We start from the raw sequence: 23,020 nt of genomic DNA, 5'->3' as shown, positions 1-23,020 counted from the left end.
TGCATCCAAATGTTTACTTCAAGTGAAGAAAGAAAGAAGCGTTATCAGCACAATGCACTTAAATCTACTTAATGTGCGTTCAAGGCGAAGCTTTCCATTCTAATATGATGCTGGATAGTTTCAGGAATAATAACGCATCATATTTGAATTGATATATTTTAAGAGCCAAATCTGAATCTGCAACGTAACCAGGTAAATGTAGTACTACAATGTTTTCCTTTGAAGTAGAAGTACAGAGTGAGTAGTATAGCCCTACAGATGAGTTGCCTATTTTGAAGTGCTTTAGGGGCCTTTTTGTAAGTTATTTAAGGGAACAATGACAATATAATTCAATAATATTCATATCCAAACATCAAAATACATTTCTAGCTGTTTGGCGCTCTTTTAGTTGGGGCACCGGAGCAGCTGTGTACCTTACCTAATGGTAAATTCTGCCTCTGGTGGTTTTTTTCTGAACAAACGAGAATTTTTCGTGATGTTTGTGACATTGTGAGTAGTGTGGCTTGCTGAGGAGTCAACAAAGCGCAGTGTCCAGTTTGAAATTGTTTTGCATGAGCAGTTCTCCAACAGTTTAACCACCGTTACAGGAGACAACAATGATACTGATGCTTCAGGCCTCACCACATTACCAGTGGTGAAGTTAAGCCAACCATGGGTTAAACCGACTGCAGGCGAAACCGATAACACTGTAAACACAGCAGGACTACAGAGTCTTGCATTGAGACGTTTCTCTGTTGACGATGCTTTTCTTTGGGTTGACTGGCTAACCATCACTGTATTTAGCTGCACCGTGTGTATTTAAATTCACACATCTATGCAATAGCCTACCTATCTTGGGTTGAGCAATGTGGCAACCAAAATGATATCTGAACATCTAACTTTCAGAAAGGTATTTCCCAAAATGTTGAACTATTCCTTCACATATACCGACGGACACTGCGGGCCCTTGGTAAGAGGTCATGACATGAGCATGATAATACCTTCAGACATATTGGAACTCGGTTTCACTTCCAGCTCGTTCGTTATCTTTTTTTACATCTGTAAATGTCATTGTGCATAACAGCTTACATATTTGTGATAAAGTGGTGTCAATATAGACATGTTTCAATGTCTGGAGTGCTTCTCTCTGAGAACAGTTCACTTCCTCAGCACAAAAACTGCAACACCGCTGCAGTGTCAGAACTTGAAGTATGAGTACACAGTCTAACAAGCTATTGTGACAGTGCTTTATAACTAACCTCCACAATAAGCGATAGGAGCTGCTCTTCATACACTCAGCCTCCATGTCTCACAGCTAAAAACCCAGATGAGGAATCTAAATGTGTGAAACATATATGCTTTCTTCCTGGGAAAAAAAACGAAATGGAATACTGCCACTGATCTCACCATCTGCATTTACAGTAAAAACCATGGATGAATGTAACCAAGTTCATGACAATCGAGGGTTGAATTCCTGGTATTTCCAATTACTTTTCATGCTAAAATGACAGCTTAGGGCTCGACACTAAGGGTTGCCATTATGAGAAACGGGCAACCACTTTTCATCATATAAAATATGGACAGCAAGTGCCCCCGAGTCTCTTCAGCTGTATGTGAGAGAGGATTCACATTCTCAAAGTAGAGCCGATGGACAAGCGGATGTTGGGATCTGTGAAGAACATGACAACAGCTGGACAACTGCTAGCATATACACCAGAGTATCAGAAAGAAATTACGAAGAGTTTTGCAAAGGTACTGTTAAGTTTTTAGTCTTTTATGTTCAATTTTCATTATTAAGCTGAGGTACAACTGCTTGGTATCTTGATTACCCCAAATATAAGGCAACTAAAAAACGGCAACCGTATATTTTCAGTTTCGGCAACCAAAAGCTGATGCCTGGTTGCCAGCCTGGCAAACACTTTTAAAAGTTGGTGTAGGTATGACAAAAAAACCAACAACTTCTGAATTCCTTTGAATTGAATAGCCTGTATCTGGTCGAAGCCACAGGACAACATGGATCAAGATCAAGCTGACTTTCCTCTGAATAATAGCAGTGGAATGAGAGTCCATTGAAAGCCCACACAGTCACATGTCCAGAGGTTTCACCCTCGACTACCGCAGTTCCAGTTCCACCAAACCCACCAGCGGCAGCAGTGGGAGTGATAATGTGCTATTGTGTACACTGTATGCAGTGCTGGTGCCGTTCACAGCAGACGCACAGGCTGCAATATGTCCACATGTTACACAAGTGCAGAGACGGCTGTGGTAAAGTCAGCTGAACATTGCTCACGTCAGAATGTTGGGATTGAAGTTCGAACAGCGTTTTGAGTTCTTATGGAGCTCTGTGTGTACTGCAAGTAAATCATAGCTGCAACAAAAGATGAAGGAGTATGTGTGATGTGTAAGGGATCGCTTGCTTTACTGTAACTGGCATCATCTGGTAAATGTTGGTAAATACGAATGGGACAACACTTTGCTGCAACATATCACGTTTCCATGACAACGTCAAAAAATTGTGTACAATTGTGGGTATTTATTTGAACTTTTGACTCCTTAATTTGAACGTCTTCCAGGCTCTTTCCTCACAAGATGAGGTAATTTCAGATAATCTATTTACTCGATTTTGTCAAAACACCTTCAATGACAAAATGAAAAGTTTGATGAAATAATAAATCTGTGACATATAATCTCTGCTTCCATTCTTCTGATGGCATGTGTTTTTATGTTCCATCTTTAATCCGTAATTCTGAGTAAGTGTAATATTTCAGGCTGAACACACCTGTGCCGTCCCCTTTGTTTACGCCTCCATGCTTCCAATGGAAACTCCTGTGTTACATTGCAATGAATTGTGGGTAATTCCCTACGGAAAGGGTTCATTAAGAGCTCAAAATGTCTGCGAGAGAGTCGTCAAACACTCTGCAATTTGACAGTGGGACAGAACTAAACCCTCATATTAGTAGTTGTTATCAGTGGAACCGCTCTGAAAAGCCACTGCACAGTGAAGCATTCAGCAGCTAAAGAGACTGATATTATTCTCAGGAGGTGGTGGAGACCAAAGCAGAGCTAAAATAGAGTACACTTCTTTTCTAACAGATTTATTTACTCTACAGACTTGTAGTCTTGAGACTCATTGTGTCCAGTTGACTGTGAATCGGTGCCGACATGTGGGGAAAAAGGTCTCGAAGGTGTTACAATCAGCGCTACTCACCAAAGTAAGAGTCATGGGTACATTATGAACAAACATAATCTGGGATTTGGATTTAAGAGATAACGACTGAAGACAGGAAACAAGAAGTCAAAATAAAACTTGCCAAATTAAAGTTTATTTTGAAAAACACAACTCAATTATCTCACCCAACAGCTTCACTTCCAGACACTGGCAAATAACAGGACAAGCCACAGTGGAGAATGCAACATACAGGACAAGCGCCTCTGCCATGCTCCTGCTATGAAGCTGTTCAGTCTGTGGCTCAGCCCTCCAGCAGAGCTCACAGTGGAAGAATCTGTGAGGAGGAGCACTGAGCTGTGCTGGAGGCCTTACTGACACACTACGGGGCTTTGCACTGCACTTCTCATCCAGCTGTACGAAGGAAGCATAGTTTCCGGAGCCGCTGTCGCACTGATTGAATGCTCAGCCCAGAACATAACGTGCACAGTTTGGCACGCTCATCATGCACACACCACTTTAAAAAAAAAAAAAAAAAAAAACTGGAGACACGCTAGAAGAGTTCCCATGAGAAAAACAAAACGGCAGTAAAACGGGTTGAATCTGTGAAGACTTCTATCGCAGGCAGATGAAACATTGGTCTTTATCATAAAGGCCCTCCATGTTTCTGGTATGGGACGTAAAAGAAAGAAACAATACTAATTATTGTGTTGCTTCTGCATGATGCGCAAGGCACCGGGGCGGTTTAACGGCACAGGATGTTTGCATCCTGACGCTCCAATCGTGACGTGAGCCAGTTTCCTACTCGATACGTAGGTGAGCTGATATTACAATAGAATCTCTGATTATATAAACACAGTCAGACTGTTGCCAGACTGTTTATATTTTGTGATATCTAACATTTTAACATCAAGTGCGTTGATTAGTTAGATACAGGGCCACAAGTATGATTATTTCCTTAGTTATTCTGAAAATAACTTATTTCAATTATTTTGTTTATCATAAAACGCCTGTATTTAGAAAAGTATGACAAAATCACATTTGTTTAAAGCCTACTGCGACCTCTATTATATATGATGAATTCGACATCTTAAGAAGAAGGAATATTTGACATTTCTGCTGTCAAAGTGATTCATCAGATTAATCGGTCTATTAAAATTGTTGCAGATAAATTCCCGTCGAACAATTGATCGACTAATCGCTGCAGCTCTAGTCTGGTATTTTTATTCTGGAATCAGCAGAAAACAGACTATCCTGTCTGGGTACTTACAGTATCCATGTAATTAGAAATACTATGATATATCAATGTCATAATATGAAATCACATCATGATAGGATATTTTATCAATTTTGCCCACCTGTATGAAAACTATATGAACCTGTAGCACAACTGATGCAACAGGCTGATGCAATGCCTGCCTGTTTAAAAGGGATACGTCTATTTCATTCAGGGTTCAAATGGTTAAATGACTTTATTGTAATGACATAATGGCACACGCGCACAGTGTTTTGTGTCTCCTTTCCACTGACTATTTCCCAAAGATCCTCTTAAATAATGTTGAGCTCTAAAGTATCTTTTTCTTATAATGTGAACATTATTTTGACATATATGATATGTATCTGATTGAGTGATCTGCAGGTGAAAAGGCAGTTTAACCCTGACAGAGGCAATACGACACATCTCTTGATATTATATCTCAGGCTATGAAAACCTCCCAAATGCAGCACTACATTTGAAAACATATCGCACTTCTCCACAAACACCGTCACCTTGATGAGGAAGTGAGATAACCCCGATGTGTGTGAGCAGAGACAGAATCTCTGGTGGAGGGGTTTTTCTCTCCGCTGCGGTGAAAACACGAGGAAACGTTATTCTCACTCACCTTGAACACATCTCCGTAGGTACCGCACCCAATCCGGTGGACCAGCTCGTAGTCGTCCAAAGGATCCAGGAATGACACCCCTATCCTATCCATGATCGGGGACTCCTCTGTGGTGGGTGAGCCTGGCTCTCTACTCACACATCCCGGCTGTAGTTGTTCGGGGAGAAAGCAGCAGCAGATGAGCGCGCGCTCACTGACTGACTGACTGACTAGTTAATATGAACTAATTGTCGCTGACTAATTGCTGGTGTATCGATCCGGCTGGCAGACGCGCGCAACTCCGCTTGGGTTGACACACTAGAGGCGTCTGCGTGCAAATAGTCTCGAGTGGCGCTGAAGTCAAATCACGCATGAGCGAAGTCACTGCACACTGTAAAAAAAAAAGAAAGAAGAAAAATTCAAGACAAGTCGTTTACTCTGTGAGCTATGGAAGCCTGCTTGTGCCAGAACAAGACAAATATAGCTCAACATTTAGACATGATGACAAAATAAATACCTAAATATTGACAAAATAACGACAAACTTATTTTGAGAAACTGTTAAATATTTAGAAATTTTTATAAATGAAGTAAAATAAATGCAAGACTCTGTCAAACTTCCATTTTAAGACAGAAATGTAGGAGTGAAAACTATTACATATCAAAGTCTATTCATTTTGACTTTGACTTGAAAAGCCAAACTTCATTTTACAAAGAAAGAAAAGTCTTATTTGGATTTACTTACAATTTATACAAATGTCAGTTTTGACTGGGGCTGCCGCTCTTCCTCGATTAGTGACTAATCTGTGCTCATCGTCAGTCAACGAAGACCTCTTTTGTCGATCACTCCTTTGATCATGTCTTCTGTCTAAGAAACGTATGAGTACATCTCTGGTAAACACAACATTAAAATGGCGCTGTTGTGTCAAAATCAACTCATTAAGTAGTTGACAAAATTGTACGAGTGTGAGTTGACTGAGAACTTCTTTAGTCGAGGACGGCTCTCATTGTGTAATATCGACTCAGTGTGTCATCATTTAAACTTACAACTTAAGAAATGTCCAATACTTTGGTAAAATGAATACCTGACTGGAAAACAGCCTCAGCTGTGAGTTACTTTGTGTTTGGTGCTGTGCACATCATCGTCTCATCATTTTGTCAGAAGTATCAGAATCCTGACCTGTCATTTCATATCTTTGACTAAAGTCAAACATTTGACACATAATTCAAAATAGATCAAATATCTCACATTTCTGATGTTAAAAAGTCAGAATTATTGATTCAAAAATATGGACCTTGTCTCATTTAAAAACATTTCATATTTGTTTCTCTTGTGGTGGGAAAGGGCTGAATACTATTAGTCGTTGACTGTCTTGTATCACATCCACGTTCTCTTGAATCTGTTCCACGTCGTGGTTTACATATTTTGTAGTGTGGTAGTGATTCATGACAGAATGGAACTATGCCACCTGCAGTCCCATTGAAGTTTGATTACCATGAGCCTGCAGTCGCCAGTAATCACTGATCAGTCTGCAACTGTAGTATCTCAGACACCTCTGCTAAACCACAGCTACATGACAAGCACCAGACTTTTACTTTCAGTGCAGCTCTCTTCCTGCTCCTCATTTGTCTGCCTCAACAGTCCTCATTTATGCTCTTATTTTCCTAAAGCTTGTTACAAACTAGGGTGTATGTGCACCATTGTCTTCCCCTGCTCTGCAGCCTCTTACAGCTCACTCACTTGTGAAATAATGCCCTAATAATAACTTCTATATCTAACACACATCCCCAAATTCAGTTTTTATCAGGTCTTTATTACTTGCAGATACAAAAAAAACAAGAACAATAACCACAAGTCATCAAGCAAATAGGATGTAACAGGGGCCACCTAATGTGGCTCCACAGTCTCAACAGTGCATGGTCTTCCTGGTCTTCTCTAATCATTAGAAATAGGCCCGGCGTAGCTATTCTCCGAACTAAAGGCCGTCTACTTTAGATAAGAACAAAGGCAAAGTAAGGCAACATAGAGCTGGCAAGAAATAAGCTGTCGATAGAACAGAAGTGGACAATGTTACACAGTAACTGTCCTAAATGAATCACTTCCAAGGCTTCAGTCATGGACAGGGTCCTAACGGTACAAGTTGATATTTACACATCTGTATGCAGCATTCTGGTCATCCTCGTTACTTTGGCTTCAAAACATCCACATGTAAGTCAATGACAAGCTAGTAGTCAGTGTGCAATTGGCTGCCAATTAAAACACAAACTAATGACGAATGAGTGTTTACAACTCTAGAAAACCAGACAGTTCCTCCAGAAAGTCGTAAATAAAAACAGAATGAAATGTTTCACTCCTTCCTTTTTAAACCTGATACGTGACGTTTAACTCGAGTGTTGCAAGTCAAATATATTGCTGGAATGAAGAGGATGTTGACTCAAGCGGGCGTCTGGATGAAAACACTGGTAACAAAACAAAACAAAAACGTTTCACAAACAAAAGCGAGGTTAATCGGGTCACCGCGTTGCTGTTCACAGTATCTCCTCCCATTTCTCACCAACTCCTGCAACAACCAGCACGTCTAGAGGGACTTGCGCTGCCGCTTCATGAAGGACATGGAGTAGTCCCCGGCCGGCGTGCTCTTCTGCCTCTTCATCTGGACCTGTGACTGGGCGGTGAGCTGCAGCTTGATGGCGCTGGAGTTCACCTTGGCTGCACACAGCAGCCCCTTCATCCCCTTCATCTTCTCGCTCTGGAAGGCGACCACGGGGCCGGCCGGGGACGGGGATGCCTGTTGCTGGGATGAGGGCGAAGAATCCAGGCTGGGGGACTTTGGTTTTCCTTCAGCATCCCCGGCCCGCAGGCCCTGGGAGGAGCGTCGACGGCCCCCTCCCTCCCCTATCTTCTTGGGCTGGGCTGCTACTGCTGCAGCAGCTGGGGGCTGAGTGGAGGGGGAGGAGGGAGCACCAGGAGGAGAGCCCTGCTCATCCAGCTTGGACTCTCTCCTGGGGGCTCGTCTGCGGCCCTCCCGGGGGTCGTCGCTGGACATGTCGTCATCATCCTGGGACTCTGGCTCCTTGATGATGATCGACACCTTCTGGCGCACCTTTGGAATCAGACCACAAACCCAATTTTAGCTACAAAGCATCGATCCACATGTCGGCCACATCTTTCTACTGACAGTTTGTAATGGCTGCGGTCATTTTCAAGTTCAAAGGCGGAGCTGTTCTGGGTTTCTCACCTGAGCATCAAAGCGGCTCAGAGACTGGACCAGGTAGGTGGCCCAGCCCACATGAAGGACCGGCGTGGGACTGCCCTCCTCCCATTTGCAGATGCCATCATAGAAACACAGCAGGTGGGCAAAGCATTCTGGGTCCTGGAGTGCTGAGAGGGCTGCTGCCTGCTTGGGGTGCTCCTGAAATCAGAGTACTGACTGTTAGTTAGTTTCACCCGGTATGAACGGCGGGTGTAATAATGTATAGCTCTCTGAACAAGTCATTCATTAGCAACGGGGGTTTCTCATTTGGTTCAGCTAAACAGCAGTTCTACCCTGCAGTAACAATGTAACTCTACAGGATAACTGCTCTGTGTGGTGCAACCTGTTTTAATTCAGTCATGCATGAATCTCCGCACAGCAAACACTTACATTAGAACTAGGCTGCTGATATCATCAGATGTTCACCCCTCTACCTTGCTGTCAGACAGCCCTCTCTGACTGATGCTCTTTCACAGTCACGAGCCTCCATTGACAACATTTTGAATTTTATCTCGCCCAACACAGGACTTGCTGGTCTAGTCAGCTGTCTCCAGCAGCTAGTTAGTTTGTATTTGTGTGACTTTGGTGAATCGGAACTAACCTTATAAAACACCAAAAAGACACGATCACACAAACAAATTAACCGATAGCAGCGGTAGCCCGGAAGCTCCCGTGTTGTCAGGTAAAATGAGTGATTTTGTGAAAGGAGTCTTGTGGCTTTGAATAGAGCATAGATAACAGCTTCAGCTCCTTGTTGGGAAGGGCTGTCTGACAGCAAGATAAAGGATGAAAATATTGTAAATATAGCATACATTTAAACGGATACGGATTATTTTAGGTGTCTTAAACACATTTTGCTGCTGCCCCCGTCTACAGCAGTGCATCGCTTTGCTCCCATGCTGATACTCCTGTCTGTTTCTTCAAAGTCTACAGGAGGTAACACACAGACTATTTAGAAGTACCTCATACAGCCACACTTCAAAACAACTGAACTCTCCCTTTAATATCCAAAAAGCAAACGCTGTAAAACAAATGAGCGGACCAGATCTGAAGATATATTGTGCTGGGTTGCAGCTCTTCTCTGGCTGGGGATACTTGCCTGGTCAGCTCCTTCCCCCCCTTCTCCCTCCTCCCCAGGACTCTCTGCAGCAGCGGTCGTCTCCTTCAGCAGAGTGGGGATAACATCGTTGGCAATGTCAAAGAACTCCTTGTAGATCTCCTCGTCCTCACGGAAATAGTTATACCTGCAAGAGCAGGTGAGAGGAGAAGGACTATTAATAACAGTGGTGAGGGAGTCAGAATATGTTCTGCAAGATCGGACTGAGAATGTCATTTTACAAATCAAATGGATTTTCATCTACTTCTGCTTTACAAAATACATCATTACATCAAGTTCTTAAATTAAGAAAGGGCTGTTAGATGTCCTGCAGGGTGGAGGCAACATGCTGATTACTGAAGTCATTGCAACAGTCCAGACATGTGAACTGTGCTGCATAATCTACTAAGAATCCACTGTTAGGAATACACACACACACACACACACACACACACACACACACACACACTCCCTCTTATGGACGGCGCACAGAGGGCGAGCTGAAGTTGAAGAACAATGGGGGAAGCAGGAAAAGGAAGCTGATGGATGGGGAGGGAATGTGGCCTGGTGTGTCCGAGCTGGTATTTTGAGCTGTGTGTTTAACGGGAGGAGAGAGCGCGAGGATGCTGGACACTTCCTGGCTCAGGAGCCACACCCTCTCACTCACTGGGACTGGAAAGCCACCAGAGGACAATCTCAACCAGAACTCAAACTCAGCCGTCACATCACTTGACTTTAATACCTATCTTTTAGATTAGAAGGCTGAGAAATGCATTCTGTTTTAATTTCTTTCTTTTTTTGTGGTCACAACACAAGTCAGGGAAAATAGCTTTGCATTTACTGCCATCTTGTGGTCGCCTGGCGAAATAACAACTGAGGGCACCGGTTGATGCGACACACGGGCCATTTTGAAAACAAATTATTTCTTCGATTCATTTTAAAAACAACTATGTCAAAAATATTGCTTGATGACAATAAAAGTGAGATGAGAACTAAATGAAAAAGTAAGCATCCGAGCATCATTACGTCTCTGCGCTCTCTGTTAGCCCTGCTGGTCTTCAGAAGTTATTTGTTTATAAATTGAATTCCTCTAGAATGCCACTCAAAAAATAAATTAACAAGAAATGGCATCAAAACAGCAGTGTACTGACAGAAAAGTCTGGATCTTTTTAATCAGTCTTAAAATTCACCTGGAACTGTTTTTAGAGCAGCAAGTCCTCAATCTATTTATGCCAATTATTATTTTTAATGAAGAGAGACCCATAATTAAACCAGCCCTGCAAAAGGTGACAAGCCCGAAACCCTGTCAGCGGGGGGGGGGGGGGGGGGGGGGGGGCTAACAAAGATAGCAAGAGTAGCGAGAACCATCGCCTGTACAAATAAAGTGATTCGTTTTCATTGATAATATTAATATTAACTTCCACTGTTACTGTAAAGCTGTTAGAATTGTGGCCTATCTTCCATTTGCAATTAATATGCATTCAATACAGTTCAATTATTGAAAAGAAAATGATAATCTACTCTGGCTAAGGGAGCTTATCAAGAGTAAAATAATAGCTGTGATCTATACACACTCCTCTGCATTAGCAACCTGCTGAATTGAAGGTACAGGCACCGTAACCCTCATTACTTCAGGGTTCTTGGGAGCAACGTGGGACTGTTGGTCCACTGGCTGTGGTCATTACAGTGAACAGTGTGTACAGTGTGATGAGAGGGCACATGAGCCCTTGTTGCTGTAGTTCATCTCCGTGGAGCAGAGGCTGCATTTAGCATACCCTGAATATCAATGTATTTAAAACACTGACAGCAGGAAGCTGTACTCACGTCTGTTTAGACCTCCACCTCTATCCAGGCCCAGCTCCACTCACAGCTCAGCCCTGTGTCAAGCTACGCTACACAAACAGCATCCTCTCCCTGAAGCTCTTTGAGCTCATCATCGCATATCTGGGCCTCATCATCATGAAAGTTATTCTGACCACGAAATAATCCTCATTCTACTTTGAGTTAAAAAACAACCTGCAACCAGATGCGCCGGGTTTAAATGTTCGGGTTTAACGTTAATGAGTGACCGGGTGAACTGAACCGGAACACGGGGGGGCTGCATGTTTCATCACGTTACGTTTTTACCTCCTAAATCGCGATTATGACAAACGTTAACAGTCGACAAAGTTCCGCATGCAGTGGATGTTAACTTAACCCGGCAAGTGTGAACGGTAACGGAACATAACGTAGCGTAAACTGTAACGGAGGGAAAGCATGTGTAGACAGCTTAACGCTAATTGGCCAAGACGAGACACATCACATCAAAGATGTTATAATGCCAAGAAAACACTCACTCCAATCTGAGAAACGCTGGCTGGCCAGTTGACCCCCCCCCCCCCCCCCCCCGAAAAAAAGTCTACGGATCTACACGAATCGTGGATGATATATTTTGATTCAAAACGGCGAATTTCGCCGAAAAGCGACAAGTTTGCAGGTATGTTAAACACAATCTCCACCAATCATACAGCCACCATCACACATTGACTGCTACTATCTGACCGTCAGACAGTGGTGACAGTGAGGAAACATTGTGGAGGGCCATGGAAAACACCATGACACCAGTAACAGCGCAGAAACACATAAAACGAGACTTCGGTCCAGGAATTGATTGCCCCAGTGCATGCTGGGAGGGTACCCAACACACTTACATCATGCAACCAGCCAATCATATTAACACTGATCGTGGACTCAACTCTCTACTGTTAATTACGCGTATTGTCTTGTTGCCTTTGAACGCCACAGTTCCCATTTGAGCGTGGAACTCATTCCTTCTAAACTTTAACCTGCGTCACACCAGTGTGTTAAAGCAGCGTGAACTCACTCCTGCATGACCTGAGCGGCCTCGGCCCAGGCCCTCAACGCCTCCCGCACAGCCCTGTGTCTGTAATGGAAACCAGCCAGGTACATGTAGGGGTAGATGTGCTCGTTGTTGTAGTGCTTCTGAGCAGAGCTCACAGCCTGAGAGAGAGAGAGACACATGAAGAATTCCTATTAAATCATCAACCCGTTCTGGTTGGAATAGTTCAATACTGGAGCTTAAAGAAACATTTCCTCACATCCTACCAGTCTCACTGCTGTGTGACCTGGTGGATTCCTCTCTACAGACTAACCTTGAGGTGGATTTTCATGGGGTTCTCCTTGCCTGGGATTGGATCCTGATCTTCAAGGTCTGCCAGAGTGCCCATGGCCATAGGATACCTGGAACACAGTACAGGAGAGGAGGAGGAGGTTGTGGAGTTTAGCAGGCTTACAAGTCACGTTTAATTTCTTATCAACTTCATCAACGCAAACTCACCTGTCCAGGTCGCCTCGATCATACAGCAACCACAGGAGTTTCTGTTCGATAAAGAGAGCAGGAGGAGTAACACAGGCAGCTCATGAAAATTCATCTCACAAACACTAAGTGTCAGATTATAAACATTAACAACAATGTAAGCTGTAAATAAGAAACACAAATGTGCAAAATGAATTGTGAGTAATTAAAGTGCACGACAAAAGAGAAAATCAAATGGTTCCGTTTTAGACCGTCTCTGAGACATTTAGGTCACCGCTTCCTCCAGCCTCTACTGTGAAACTGACAGCTGTGGAGTGTTCCGGGAGATTAACAAAAACAGATATGAGACGACCCGCTGCTCGCTACAAATTGCAGAGCTCACCTGTTGCAGCTGCAGGAGCTCGGAGCTGTCGGTGTGCAGGTCCAGCGAGGGGTTGATGGCACAGACCATGAAGGCCACCTCCATGTTTCTGTCACACTTCATGTAGGAGCCCTTCAGGTACAGCCAGCTCTGAGGGACACACAGACAGGAGAGGTTTGCAGGAATGTGGATATCAAATACAATGCATTATTAATCGTTTCCTTCATTTGGAGAGGTTGCAGAAATAAAGAAGCACAAAATATTACAAATGGGACATTTACTCATAACGTTATGGGTAAAAACATACTGGTCTGTACCCACTATAAAAATAACTGATGCCCTCTTTTTAGTTATATTTTGTATTTGAACGGTGCTTGAGGGTTTCTTCTCGTCCTTATTGAGTGGAGGTGGGCCTCACCTTCTCGTTGACTCCCGCTGCCACTGTTTGCCCTCTCCGGTCCTCGTTGCCCTTTCCGTGCCAGGTGACCTCGGCCGTCTCTTCCCCGTTTTTGCTGAAAATCACCCAGGCGTGGTCCTCAGACAGTCCCAGGTGGACGTCCTTCAGACCCAGAACCTGGCAGGCTGCCACCACTGCGAATGCCACACCGGAGCTGTCCAGTTTGGTACCTGGTTCAGATGTAATTCAGAATTATTTCCATAAATTTGACAGCACTCACTTTAAGTTGATCACGGTAACAAACACGGTAATCCTCGTGATGTGGTACCAGTGATGAGACTGAAGAGGGACTGGATGTGGGCCCGGTCCTTGAAGTAAGAGCGGCTTAGGCTGTTCCAGATCACATCGGACACTTTCTTCACCAGCTCCCTGCTGGAACCTGCAGCCGTCCTCCGGAACTGGGACAGGTCCACCGCGCCGCGGATCTGGGCTGTGAAGCGCTCGTACAGTGCAGAAATCATGCCCAGCTCCACCGTGGGGAAGCAGGAGTTGGGACAGTCCGGCTCCAGAGGCTCAAACCGGACCCCCGGAACGTTTATGGGGATGACCCGGTTTACGGCTAGGAAATGCTCGACAAAACCCAGGACCAGGGAGAGGAGGGCCAGGTCCGGCTCAGACTTGCGGAGCTCGGCGTCAAACAGCTGAACCACGCCGTCGATCCCCCGCAGGGGGAAGTGCTTCTTCTGAACTGACTGCAAACCCATGATCCACGGTCGGTCAACTCCGATGCTCTCCTCAGTACCTGCAGTACTAAATGTTACACAGCAGTCAGTTCAACTCCAAATCAATATCACACACTGTAGAAAGTAGGCAGAGTTAAAAAAAAGAAAAAGGTTCTGAAGAATCCTTCGTGATAAGGAAGACTGATTTGCTTTCTCCAAGCCATTGAGGACATAAAACTATAAAAACAGCTCAGAGCTGGCCACTGTAGTTTTATAGCCAACGTTACTCTCACGGGAGGTTATGGAACATTTCTGAGGGATTTTCAGCAACATTAGGTGTATTTGGTGTGGCTGCAGGTCGTTGGTGTGGCTGCAGGTCGTATGTGGGATTGAGTCAAAATAAGATACAATGTGTGTGTTCATGGTAATGAAGGAACAGTGAGGCTCATTGAATGTTATCTCTCTAGGACCCAGAGGAAGAAGATAGGTCCGGCTTTGACACATGCACAATACTTCTAATACTAGTAGATACATTCATTGTAGGTTTGGGTCTCCCCATGAGGTGGTGAACAAGTTTACAGAGAAGCCAGACTTGTGTCACGCTTTATTGAAAGAAAAGCAACATTTCTTGTCATAGGTTTTATCGAGCTAGTCTGGAGACGAGTCGGCATTATTAAACGTCCCGTTGATAATCTCAACGATAATAATGTTGCCCATATTACTATAACTGACACACGCTTAACACATACAACATAAACCTAGTAGACACTGACCCGCAGCTGAGCAGCTTGACTCGTTGCATCATGCTGGTTACATCAATGCCGCTAACATGGGCTATATGGCGCTTTGGTGGGCGGGGCACTCCTACCGCTACAGAAGTAGCGTTAACGTCAGCCACATTCAATTCAAAAGATGAAAACATCTGGGTTCGGGATGTCGTTCAATACGTTGATATGTCTCCGCAACATCACAAATACTTTCCGTATTTCAATACAGACCGCAATATTGTTTGATTCATTTATTTGAAAGCCCGGTTAGCCGATGTAGGCTAACTAGCTAACTTTACTAAGTTAAGTTACCGTTAGCTAGCTACCCATTTAGGCTGGCTTTGGTTTGTTGAATGAATACTAACGTTACGCTGTTTATTAAGTGAGATAAAGTAGAGACATATCCTGAACCAGAGTGAGCCACACACTGTGACCAACACAGCTCCGTAGTAGCCGGCTGAATGACGGCTGTTTGTCAGAAGCAGCTAACAAGCTAACGAGCTGCTAGTTAGCTAAACCCACTTTTGGATAACGCTCATCAACCTACTACTCCAGCAAAATATATCGCCACAATATGCCGCTGAATAACTCTGAACTCTTATCAGCATACAATCGGAGCAATGTGTAAGAGATAACTTACCCGTTTTCTCACAGCCTCAGCCACATGTTTTTGTTTGTGTCTCCCTTCTTTTGCCGCGCAGTTCAGTCTGCCCGATCGTCACCTGCAGTGTGCTCCCAAGCTCCACGTTTGCGTAACGGAGCAGATCTCACATCGATACGTCGGTGTTGAACGGGGATAGGCCCATCCCCATGGTTACAGCTATGAAGCCCTGCGCACACGGGACCGTCTCATGTATGCTGGGAAATGTAGTCGATATAATCGTATTTGTAAACTCCACCAGTAGAGGGCAGTATGATGCTGATCTATGATATAGTGCTACAAAATGGAACAAAGGCAACCATTACATAATGGAAAACAAGCTACATTAAAAACACACAGTTTCGACATGTGTGTAGCCGTGAAGTCACTGCATCGTCATCATTGTTAAAAAACAGTTTTATCAATATGGCCATGGCTGACTTTGTTACACAACTCAAACACACACCAGTTTATGCATTCAACAAATATTTATCCAGATGTATCTCATAATGTTTCGGTATAAATATTTTGATATAATTTACTCGAAATGTGTGTAATGCAGCCTGTAACAGTTAATGTCCGAAACACAAACCCCCACTGTTGTTGAGAGCAGCTATGAACATAGACGATAACATGGTGTCTGTGTTCAAGAATATTCCTTATGCTGCATTCAAATGCTGTCGAATTTTACTATATCGCGTATGAACTTCACCACAAAAAAGACAAACAGTTGAATTTTACGAATACAAAGGTCTCTGGAATATATTTTCAAACTACAGAGAGGATGGCAGATCAATAAACAAATGACAATTGGTAGTCATTTTTTGTTATTATTTTATGTTATTGTACTTGATCTCAGATACAAGTCGTATTCATTAAAGTTGGTCCTCAGATGTAGGAGCCTGAGCGAAGACATTGAACGTGTCCCATCCCGACATGTTTGGTTTCCGCCTCCCTAGTCCGCCTTGTTTCCTGCCATCTATGCTGCTCTGTCAGTGCTCGGACGTTGCGTTAAGGTGCGGATCCGAGTCTTGCTCTTGGGGAAATTTGAGCAAAGTCAGACGACATATACGTCTTCAAAGGACAGTAACCGACCATTTACATTGAGACGCCAGACATTTTATCGCCTGTGTGCAGTGTAACTACAGTAAAATGGATCCAACGACTCAATCCGCCCAGATATCTTCGTCGCAAGGGCTCGCCGATGGACAGAATTCTGCTAAAGAATCAAAGCTATCCGGTAAGAAACACACTAACGTTAAGTCAGCGAGCCAAATGTCACTTTTAACCAATTATTTTAACATTACTTACTATTTTTAATTGCAGGCATTAAGGATTTCACAGGTTTAAGTTGCGTCAATACCATAATGTAATAATTCAACTTTGAATATTTAAGCTGTAATGTAGAAACGCTTCTCTTTTATTTTGTGTTGTTGGCCTGTGTGTAGCTGATTAAGCCTGTTTAAGCTATAATTGGAAACACCTGTGGTAGTGAACTTATCCGGACACACTGCTACTTACATGCCCTATTGCTTTGGCCTGCCTCTGGGTACGGTATACGTGTTTTTACCTCGATAATGTCTTGCTAAACGTTTTTTTGTTATGTTATAAGCGGAGCCGCAGTCGAATGTTACAGCCAATGTTGTAGAGCATGAGGCAAGACAGTGAACTAAACCATATATTTGATCAGTCAAGCAACGCAACTCAGAATTATGGGGCAACATTGCTCATTACTGAGCAGCGTCAATTTATCCAAAGGAGACTAATTCATCCACGAGGAGACTGCGTGATTAGCAACTGGGCTCATTTTGGGGAAAAATAAAACAAAGGAATTAAAATACTTTCTTCTAAGGGCATTTGGTCTTAGCCGAATTGAAACGTTATCCTAATGACTGTTACTACTGCCTTGCGTCATGTTCTACTTGGTGGATATGTTTGTTGATGAGTAAATGCCCGTTACATGACAGTTTTGACAATAACGTGTGGGGTGACAAAGCGTTATCGGTGCTAAATGTTGCGATGCGGTGCACTGCAGATGCATTGTTACTGGGCTACTGTGAAGGCAGGACCTCTTAAAGGCGCACTGCCCTTTTGTGTCTTGATCATGAAAACAGGCCCAGAACCATCCAGCCTGAAGAGCCGCACTACCATCATTCCTGTATGTCTACTACCTGTCACCACCTCCAGTTTTCAGTGGTTTTTAGATTTTCAGGTTTCACAGCCCAGACGAGCCTAATTAAAAACAAAGGAACACGTTTGTTTCCCATGGGCTAATTGACAGCTTACTGTGTTAGAGGGAGTGGCAGCTTCAGCGCGCGCGTGTGTGTGCGCACAGCGTGTTTTGTGGCTGTGTTAAGCTTTCTGATTTGAACTCCATGGCTCAGTCAGCCACCTCATGTGAGCCATTTTTAAATCCTTCAAAAGCAATGTTCTGTTAATCAAAGGGATTGTAGGCCTTGAAGAATGATGCCACGTGTGGTCATGGGTGTGGCTCGTGATGCCTCACTGAATTTCGATTTGGTCTTGGAAATTGATATCAATAAGGAGAGGAATGCAGAAATAAAATAAGAGTAATAGAAAGCTACTGGGACACAAGAGGAAGTGCACACACATTCACATCAGAAAGCACTCAAGACCATTATTTTCCATGCTTTCAATCATGTCATGTAATGTATGATTAAAAAATTGACTGAATAATAATTTATTAGTCCCACAAAATTAGCAGCCATGAGCGAGTTTGGAAATTGTTTTGCTTGACGATATCTCATGCAGGATAGTTTTTTTATAGCCCGGAATTAATTATTTTTTGTTTTTTCTAGACATTCCATGACGGATAACAGACCTTGCCCTCTGCCAATCTGAGTCATTACAGCACTGCTGAGTCACCACAAAATATGGGCTTTGGGCCCTACTCTGCCTCCATGTCAAATGGGAACAGTGTTTGGATCTTCCCACTCAGACATACTTTGAAGCTTGGAAGTGTTGACACTTTTGTCAACTTTTGTATTTTAAGACATCTATGTATTTTAGTGTATTGACATGAAACCCCAAAAATGAAGATTTATTATTTATTTATTTTATTGTGAAATCATCGACCACAGATGATTATTTATGGATTGGAGTGTTTTCAGGCAGACAGGTTTGATAAGATTCGTTGTTTCTCAGGCTCAAATCAGAGACATGTTCAGCCTAATTCCCTTATTTATAGGTATATTTGATGACATTTTAGAAGAATCTTCCCTCTTCTCTGAACCTGTTTTAAATTTGTTATTAATTAAAAATTGGTATGAATTCCACCAGTGCAATGACAGAAATGTTTTTCATTCACTAGTTTCACAGCACTTTCTTTCACTCAGCTTTTTTTCAGTTAAGCTACTCAATAAAACTGAACACTTCTTGAACATATGTTTCACATTAAAACCTGCTACTGTCTTTTAATGTGAAACATCTACAGGAAGTGTGGATTTGAAATGATAACTTAATCAAAGATCAGCTTTCCTGTCTTGGAAGCGGGGCCTCATGTATTTATTTTTTCTTTTCCTGGCATTAGATATTTACTCAGCTAACCTCCATAGTTAGCATCACGAAACGTACGTTGAAGTTAGCTTAAAATATTGACACAGTTTGACGAACGTTAGACAAGTAAAACTGTCTTGTCTTAGCCGCCTCTAGTTTAACAATAAAAAAAACAGCTAAGTCGGAACAATTGGAAATAATAAGTCAATAATACATTATTTCTCTCTAAAAGAGTTTTCAGTGGAGTGTTGGGTACGGCACGGTTCTGTTCATTTCCATGATACTGGAACTACTATTATTAAATACTGAATTGTCCTAAAATATTGCCACATAAAGGATATCGAGGTATTCTGTCAAAGATGACATTTAGTCCACATGGCCCAGGCCTGGTACTGCCGAGTATTTTCAGTGGTAAACTACACGAGTATTATCTTTCAGTCGGTGGACGTCACTGTTACCAGATGGCCCGGCCTGCCTCTCCTGTCTGTAGCTGAGCCCGTTTCACTTGACTCGCACACTGATGAGTGACACTAGTCACAAAGGAAGTGGCACACTTAAAAATGAGGACCTCATTTCTCAAACTACATTGCATCAGATTTACAGAGGAAGTTCGCCATTGAATCAATCCATGTATTGCTGCGTTGGTTGTAATCTCACAATCGGAAACAGTTTTTTTTTGTTTTTTTGAATGAAAAATGCTTATCAAAGATCATTATCGTGTCATTGATTGTTACAGAGACTTAAACAGTGATCATTAGCTCACAGTTTGATAACTGTAGTTGCCTGGTCAGCTGTCTCTGGGCTCATATTCCCTCATAGGAATGTTCTCATATGAGCAGTCTAACCTTTTATATTGCTGGAGGCATCAAATCCCACCTTTCAGTTTGATCTATTACCTTTTAGTGAGCTGAGCTGAACTGAGGAAAAACTGATTATTTTCCCCTGCTTTGGCATTGTCGAAATCACAATCTACCATTTAGATGAGTTAGCGTAACTCCAATTACTGTCGTTGGTAGCATCCCAAGCGCATCGATGCACAGCTATAATAAACACACCCTACCTTCCTAAACTTGCAATCTGACTGGAAATATAGCTTCCATGCTGGTTTACTTCTATTTAATTTATTCTTATCAATATTGTGAAATTAACTCGTATATCAATGAACCGAAAATACTTTTGACTCATCCATCAAGAAAGGTGTTCAGTGTAAAGCACCTAAAAGTGAAGCGCACAAGCGAAGCTTCAAGGAACAGAGTTCTCCCCCCTGCTCCCTGCTGGAGCAGACCACATCACTGAGGTCACAAAGGCTATGAGATAGCCCTCAGGGGTAGACTGTACAGGGTAGCGAGAGCAGCAAGGGCAGGAATGGCAGTAGACCCGCCCTGCACCATCACTTCCACAAGCAGATGAGCCGGACAAGCCAAGGCCTCAGTGGAAAGCTTCCAACAGTTTTTTTTTTTTATTGTCAGGGTTAATAAAGAACTGTACTAATAGGAATCTACACTGTGACTGAAGGCAGTCTAACTCTTGTCACAAAAAACAAAACATTTCTACAACATAGTTTAAAGCTGCATTAATCCAGCTTTTGTATATTATCAATGGACACCTTAAATTAGCCAGTGGGACAGACCCAGTTGGACATCTATACTAACTTCTAATATGTTTAGTCTCATTCATGTATTCAGCTTTCTATTCTCTGCTGTGTTCAAAACACCATCACATACATATATTAGTGTGTTTTTCAGTATTTTATAGAAAATGCCTTCTTCCATAACAACATACCATATGTGTTTTGTTATTATAGTCGCTTAACTTCATATGCATGTGCAGATTTGTCGACAGTGACAGTGTTTGTGATTCTTAAATTTCATTTTTTATTATGCTATTTATGCACATTTTTAATGTGCACAGGGTTGTTAATTCTTGTGAATTTATTTTCATCTTTAGGTCTATATAATTTTTAGCGGCCCGTATCTTTTCTCATCCCTCTTTAATTCAACATCCAATAATTTCACAAATGTGTAAGTAAGACTTAGAGCTGGCACTGTGCTTAAAAAGTGAAGGTGTGGTGCGTTCAGACGGTAACAGCCCCATGAATGTGAGAGAAGGAATGCTGCACTGCAAGGGCACACCAACCTACGCAGCATGTAGAAACTCCAACTGAGCTGAACCTTAAGCCCCTCCCTTAGTAAACCTTAAACTCTCACACATCTTCAGTCCGTACCCATGACTCAAGATATTTCTCTCCTGGCATTCTCAACCGAATGAGGTGTGAGCTCCCTAATGACTTCCTCTTCTCCTCGAAACCAGAGCAGTCAAGTTCTTCAACATAAACTGGAAAAGACCATTTATTTATGGAGCTTGCTTTTGTGCACAGGGACATCATCATTTTGAGACAGGAAAAGGACAAACACAAACTGTTAATGCCAAAAATGGAAGAACGTATGATTTGAAGCTGTACGATTTTCCTTAACTAAAGGGCCTAGACCAAACCACAGACAAAAGGACCGGGTCATGCTTTTTACATTACATTAGGCATTTAGCAGACGCTTTTATTCAAAGCGACTTACATTTCAGATTCTATCACATTCATACACCATAGGCACGGCTACGGGAGCAATTTTGGGGTTAAGTGTCTTGCTCAAGGACACCTTGACATGCAACTAGCGGAGCCGGGGATTGAAAGAGGGCCCTGCTCTCCATTTAGCCACAGTCGCCCGCTTTTGACCAGCAATGTTAATAGTTAACCGTTGAATGGTGATAACAATTAAGCAGTTAGTGTGTTGAAAAATCTGTTAAACTGCAAAAAATATTTTTTAAAACTGTGCAAAACTTTGAGGAGAGACTTGTCACTAAAATGTGAATAGCTAGTCCACCTTAAAGGTTAACCCACCTTAATTGAGCCTGGGCCAAACTTGTCGCTAACCCCCTTCACTTTAATTATCAGCAGGCAAATAAGACACTTGAACTTTGCTTCAGTCTTCAAGTGTTGTAGCATTTATTCATCGACAAATAAACCGTATACACACTTGCACTACTGCGTTCACAGCTCTAACGTTAATGCAAACTTCATACTCCGCATCACACGCTCCTCTCCCTCTCGCTCGCTCAGACGATACGTTACGTCGGGCGTGCAGTACACTGACACGATACACAGCTGACAACCTCTCAGCTAAACTAATTGAGGCGGTGGAGACTTACTGGGAAAGTGGCTGCATGAGTCCACGAAGATACACGCAACATCGCGGTTGCTAACTCTTCCTGACGGATGAACCGAGGACTCGGTTGCCTGTTTAGCTCATACACTGAAGCTGCTGATAAATGATGGATTCAACCCGTTTGTGCATCGGTTATTGTTGCACTTCAACCACAGCAAGGCACTCATCTTGTCAGTTGAGTTAATGAGGGTCTCCTATCTGTCAGGGGAAAAGAAAATTAGCATCCCTATTTTGTTTATTTAGTGCACATGAAATATTTTTGTCTTTAGTTTCCATGGTAGCAACATAAGCCTTGGGAGAAGTACTTAAGAAGAAATGGTCTTTTGACTGTAGTTCATTTGTGGGAAGCCTTTCTGTTTGCTCATAGCAACACTAAAGCAAAGTGGGAAGTGCTTTTGTCTGCTTCTTAATTAAACTGTCTTGGTCTCTTTCCTGTATAGCAAATATAAGTGCATGTGTTAAAGTCATTGTAGGTTTACTGAAGTAAACAAATGGCATATAAATAGGGCTACTCTGTTTTCATTTTCTGGTCTTTATCTAAAGTTCTTCTTTTGTAGAGTTGTTAAGGCTGGATAAGTTAACTATTGTCTTCTCTTCCTTTGAATGGGTTCAGTGGATAGGACTTATTTTCTTCCTCTTCTAGGATGATCATTCTTCTGTCCTTACTTTTTCAGATTCCTTTCTTTCCTCTTCGCCTGTATCTCTCATTCAGTCTCCTCAAGGCAAG

At 42.7% G+C, this 23,020-nt stretch overlaps 3 protein-coding genes across 8 annotated transcripts in view; 1 reads left to right on the top strand and 2 right to left on the bottom strand.

Moving 5' to 3' along the window:
* map4k2 (mitogen-activated protein kinase kinase kinase kinase 2) overlaps window positions 1-5,251 on the bottom strand; it is a 53,034-nt gene extending 47,783 nt beyond the window's left edge. For all 5 annotated transcript variants that reach the window (XM_079295482.1, XM_079295484.1, XM_079295486.1 and 2 more), the window contains exon 1: window positions 5,029-5,251. In XM_079295482.1, the coding sequence (XP_079151608.1) occupies window positions 5,029-5,121 (93 nt within the window). In that variant the 5' untranslated portion in view covers window positions 5,122-5,251. The remainder of the gene's footprint in view (window positions 1-5,028) is intronic.
* Window positions 5,252-6,805: 1,554 nt separating this feature from the next.
* men1 (multiple endocrine neoplasia I) lies at window positions 6,806-15,699 on the bottom strand. The gene is made up of 10 exons (XM_079295422.1): window positions 15,560-15,699; window positions 13,759-14,240; window positions 13,452-13,660; window positions 13,055-13,183; window positions 12,694-12,734; window positions 12,509-12,596; window positions 12,220-12,356; window positions 9,360-9,504; window positions 8,246-8,419; window positions 6,806-8,110 (listed from the first exon to the last, which is right to left on the bottom strand). Exons 2-10 carry the CDS (start codon window positions 14,192-14,194, stop codon window positions 7,586-7,588), a joined length of 1,884 nt encoding a protein of 627 aa, XP_079151548.1. The 5' UTR covers window positions 14,195-14,240; window positions 15,560-15,699; the 3' UTR covers window positions 6,806-7,585.
* An 857-nt stretch (window positions 15,700-16,556) lies between these two features.
* Window positions 16,557-23,020, top strand: part of rtn3 (reticulon 3) — a 32,664-nt gene continuing 26,200 nt past the window's right edge. The window contains exons 1-2 of one of the 2 annotated variants that reach the window (XM_079295107.1): window positions 16,557-16,799; window positions 22,968-23,015. In XM_079295107.1, the coding sequence (XP_079151233.1) occupies window positions 16,712-16,799; window positions 22,968-23,015 (136 nt within the window). In that variant the 5' untranslated portion in view covers window positions 16,557-16,711. The remainder of the gene's footprint in view (window positions 16,800-22,967; window positions 23,016-23,020) is intronic. The other variant, XM_079295108.1, reaches the window with a different exon arrangement.

This window comes from Melanostigma gelatinosum (assembly GCF_949748355.1).
Source record: "Melanostigma gelatinosum genome assembly, chromosome: 23".
Lineage (NCBI taxonomy): Eukaryota > Metazoa > Chordata > Actinopteri > Perciformes > Zoarcidae > Melanostigma > Melanostigma gelatinosum.
Note: the sequence above shows the minus strand (reverse complement) of the source record. Positions and strands in the feature narration are given on the sequence as shown.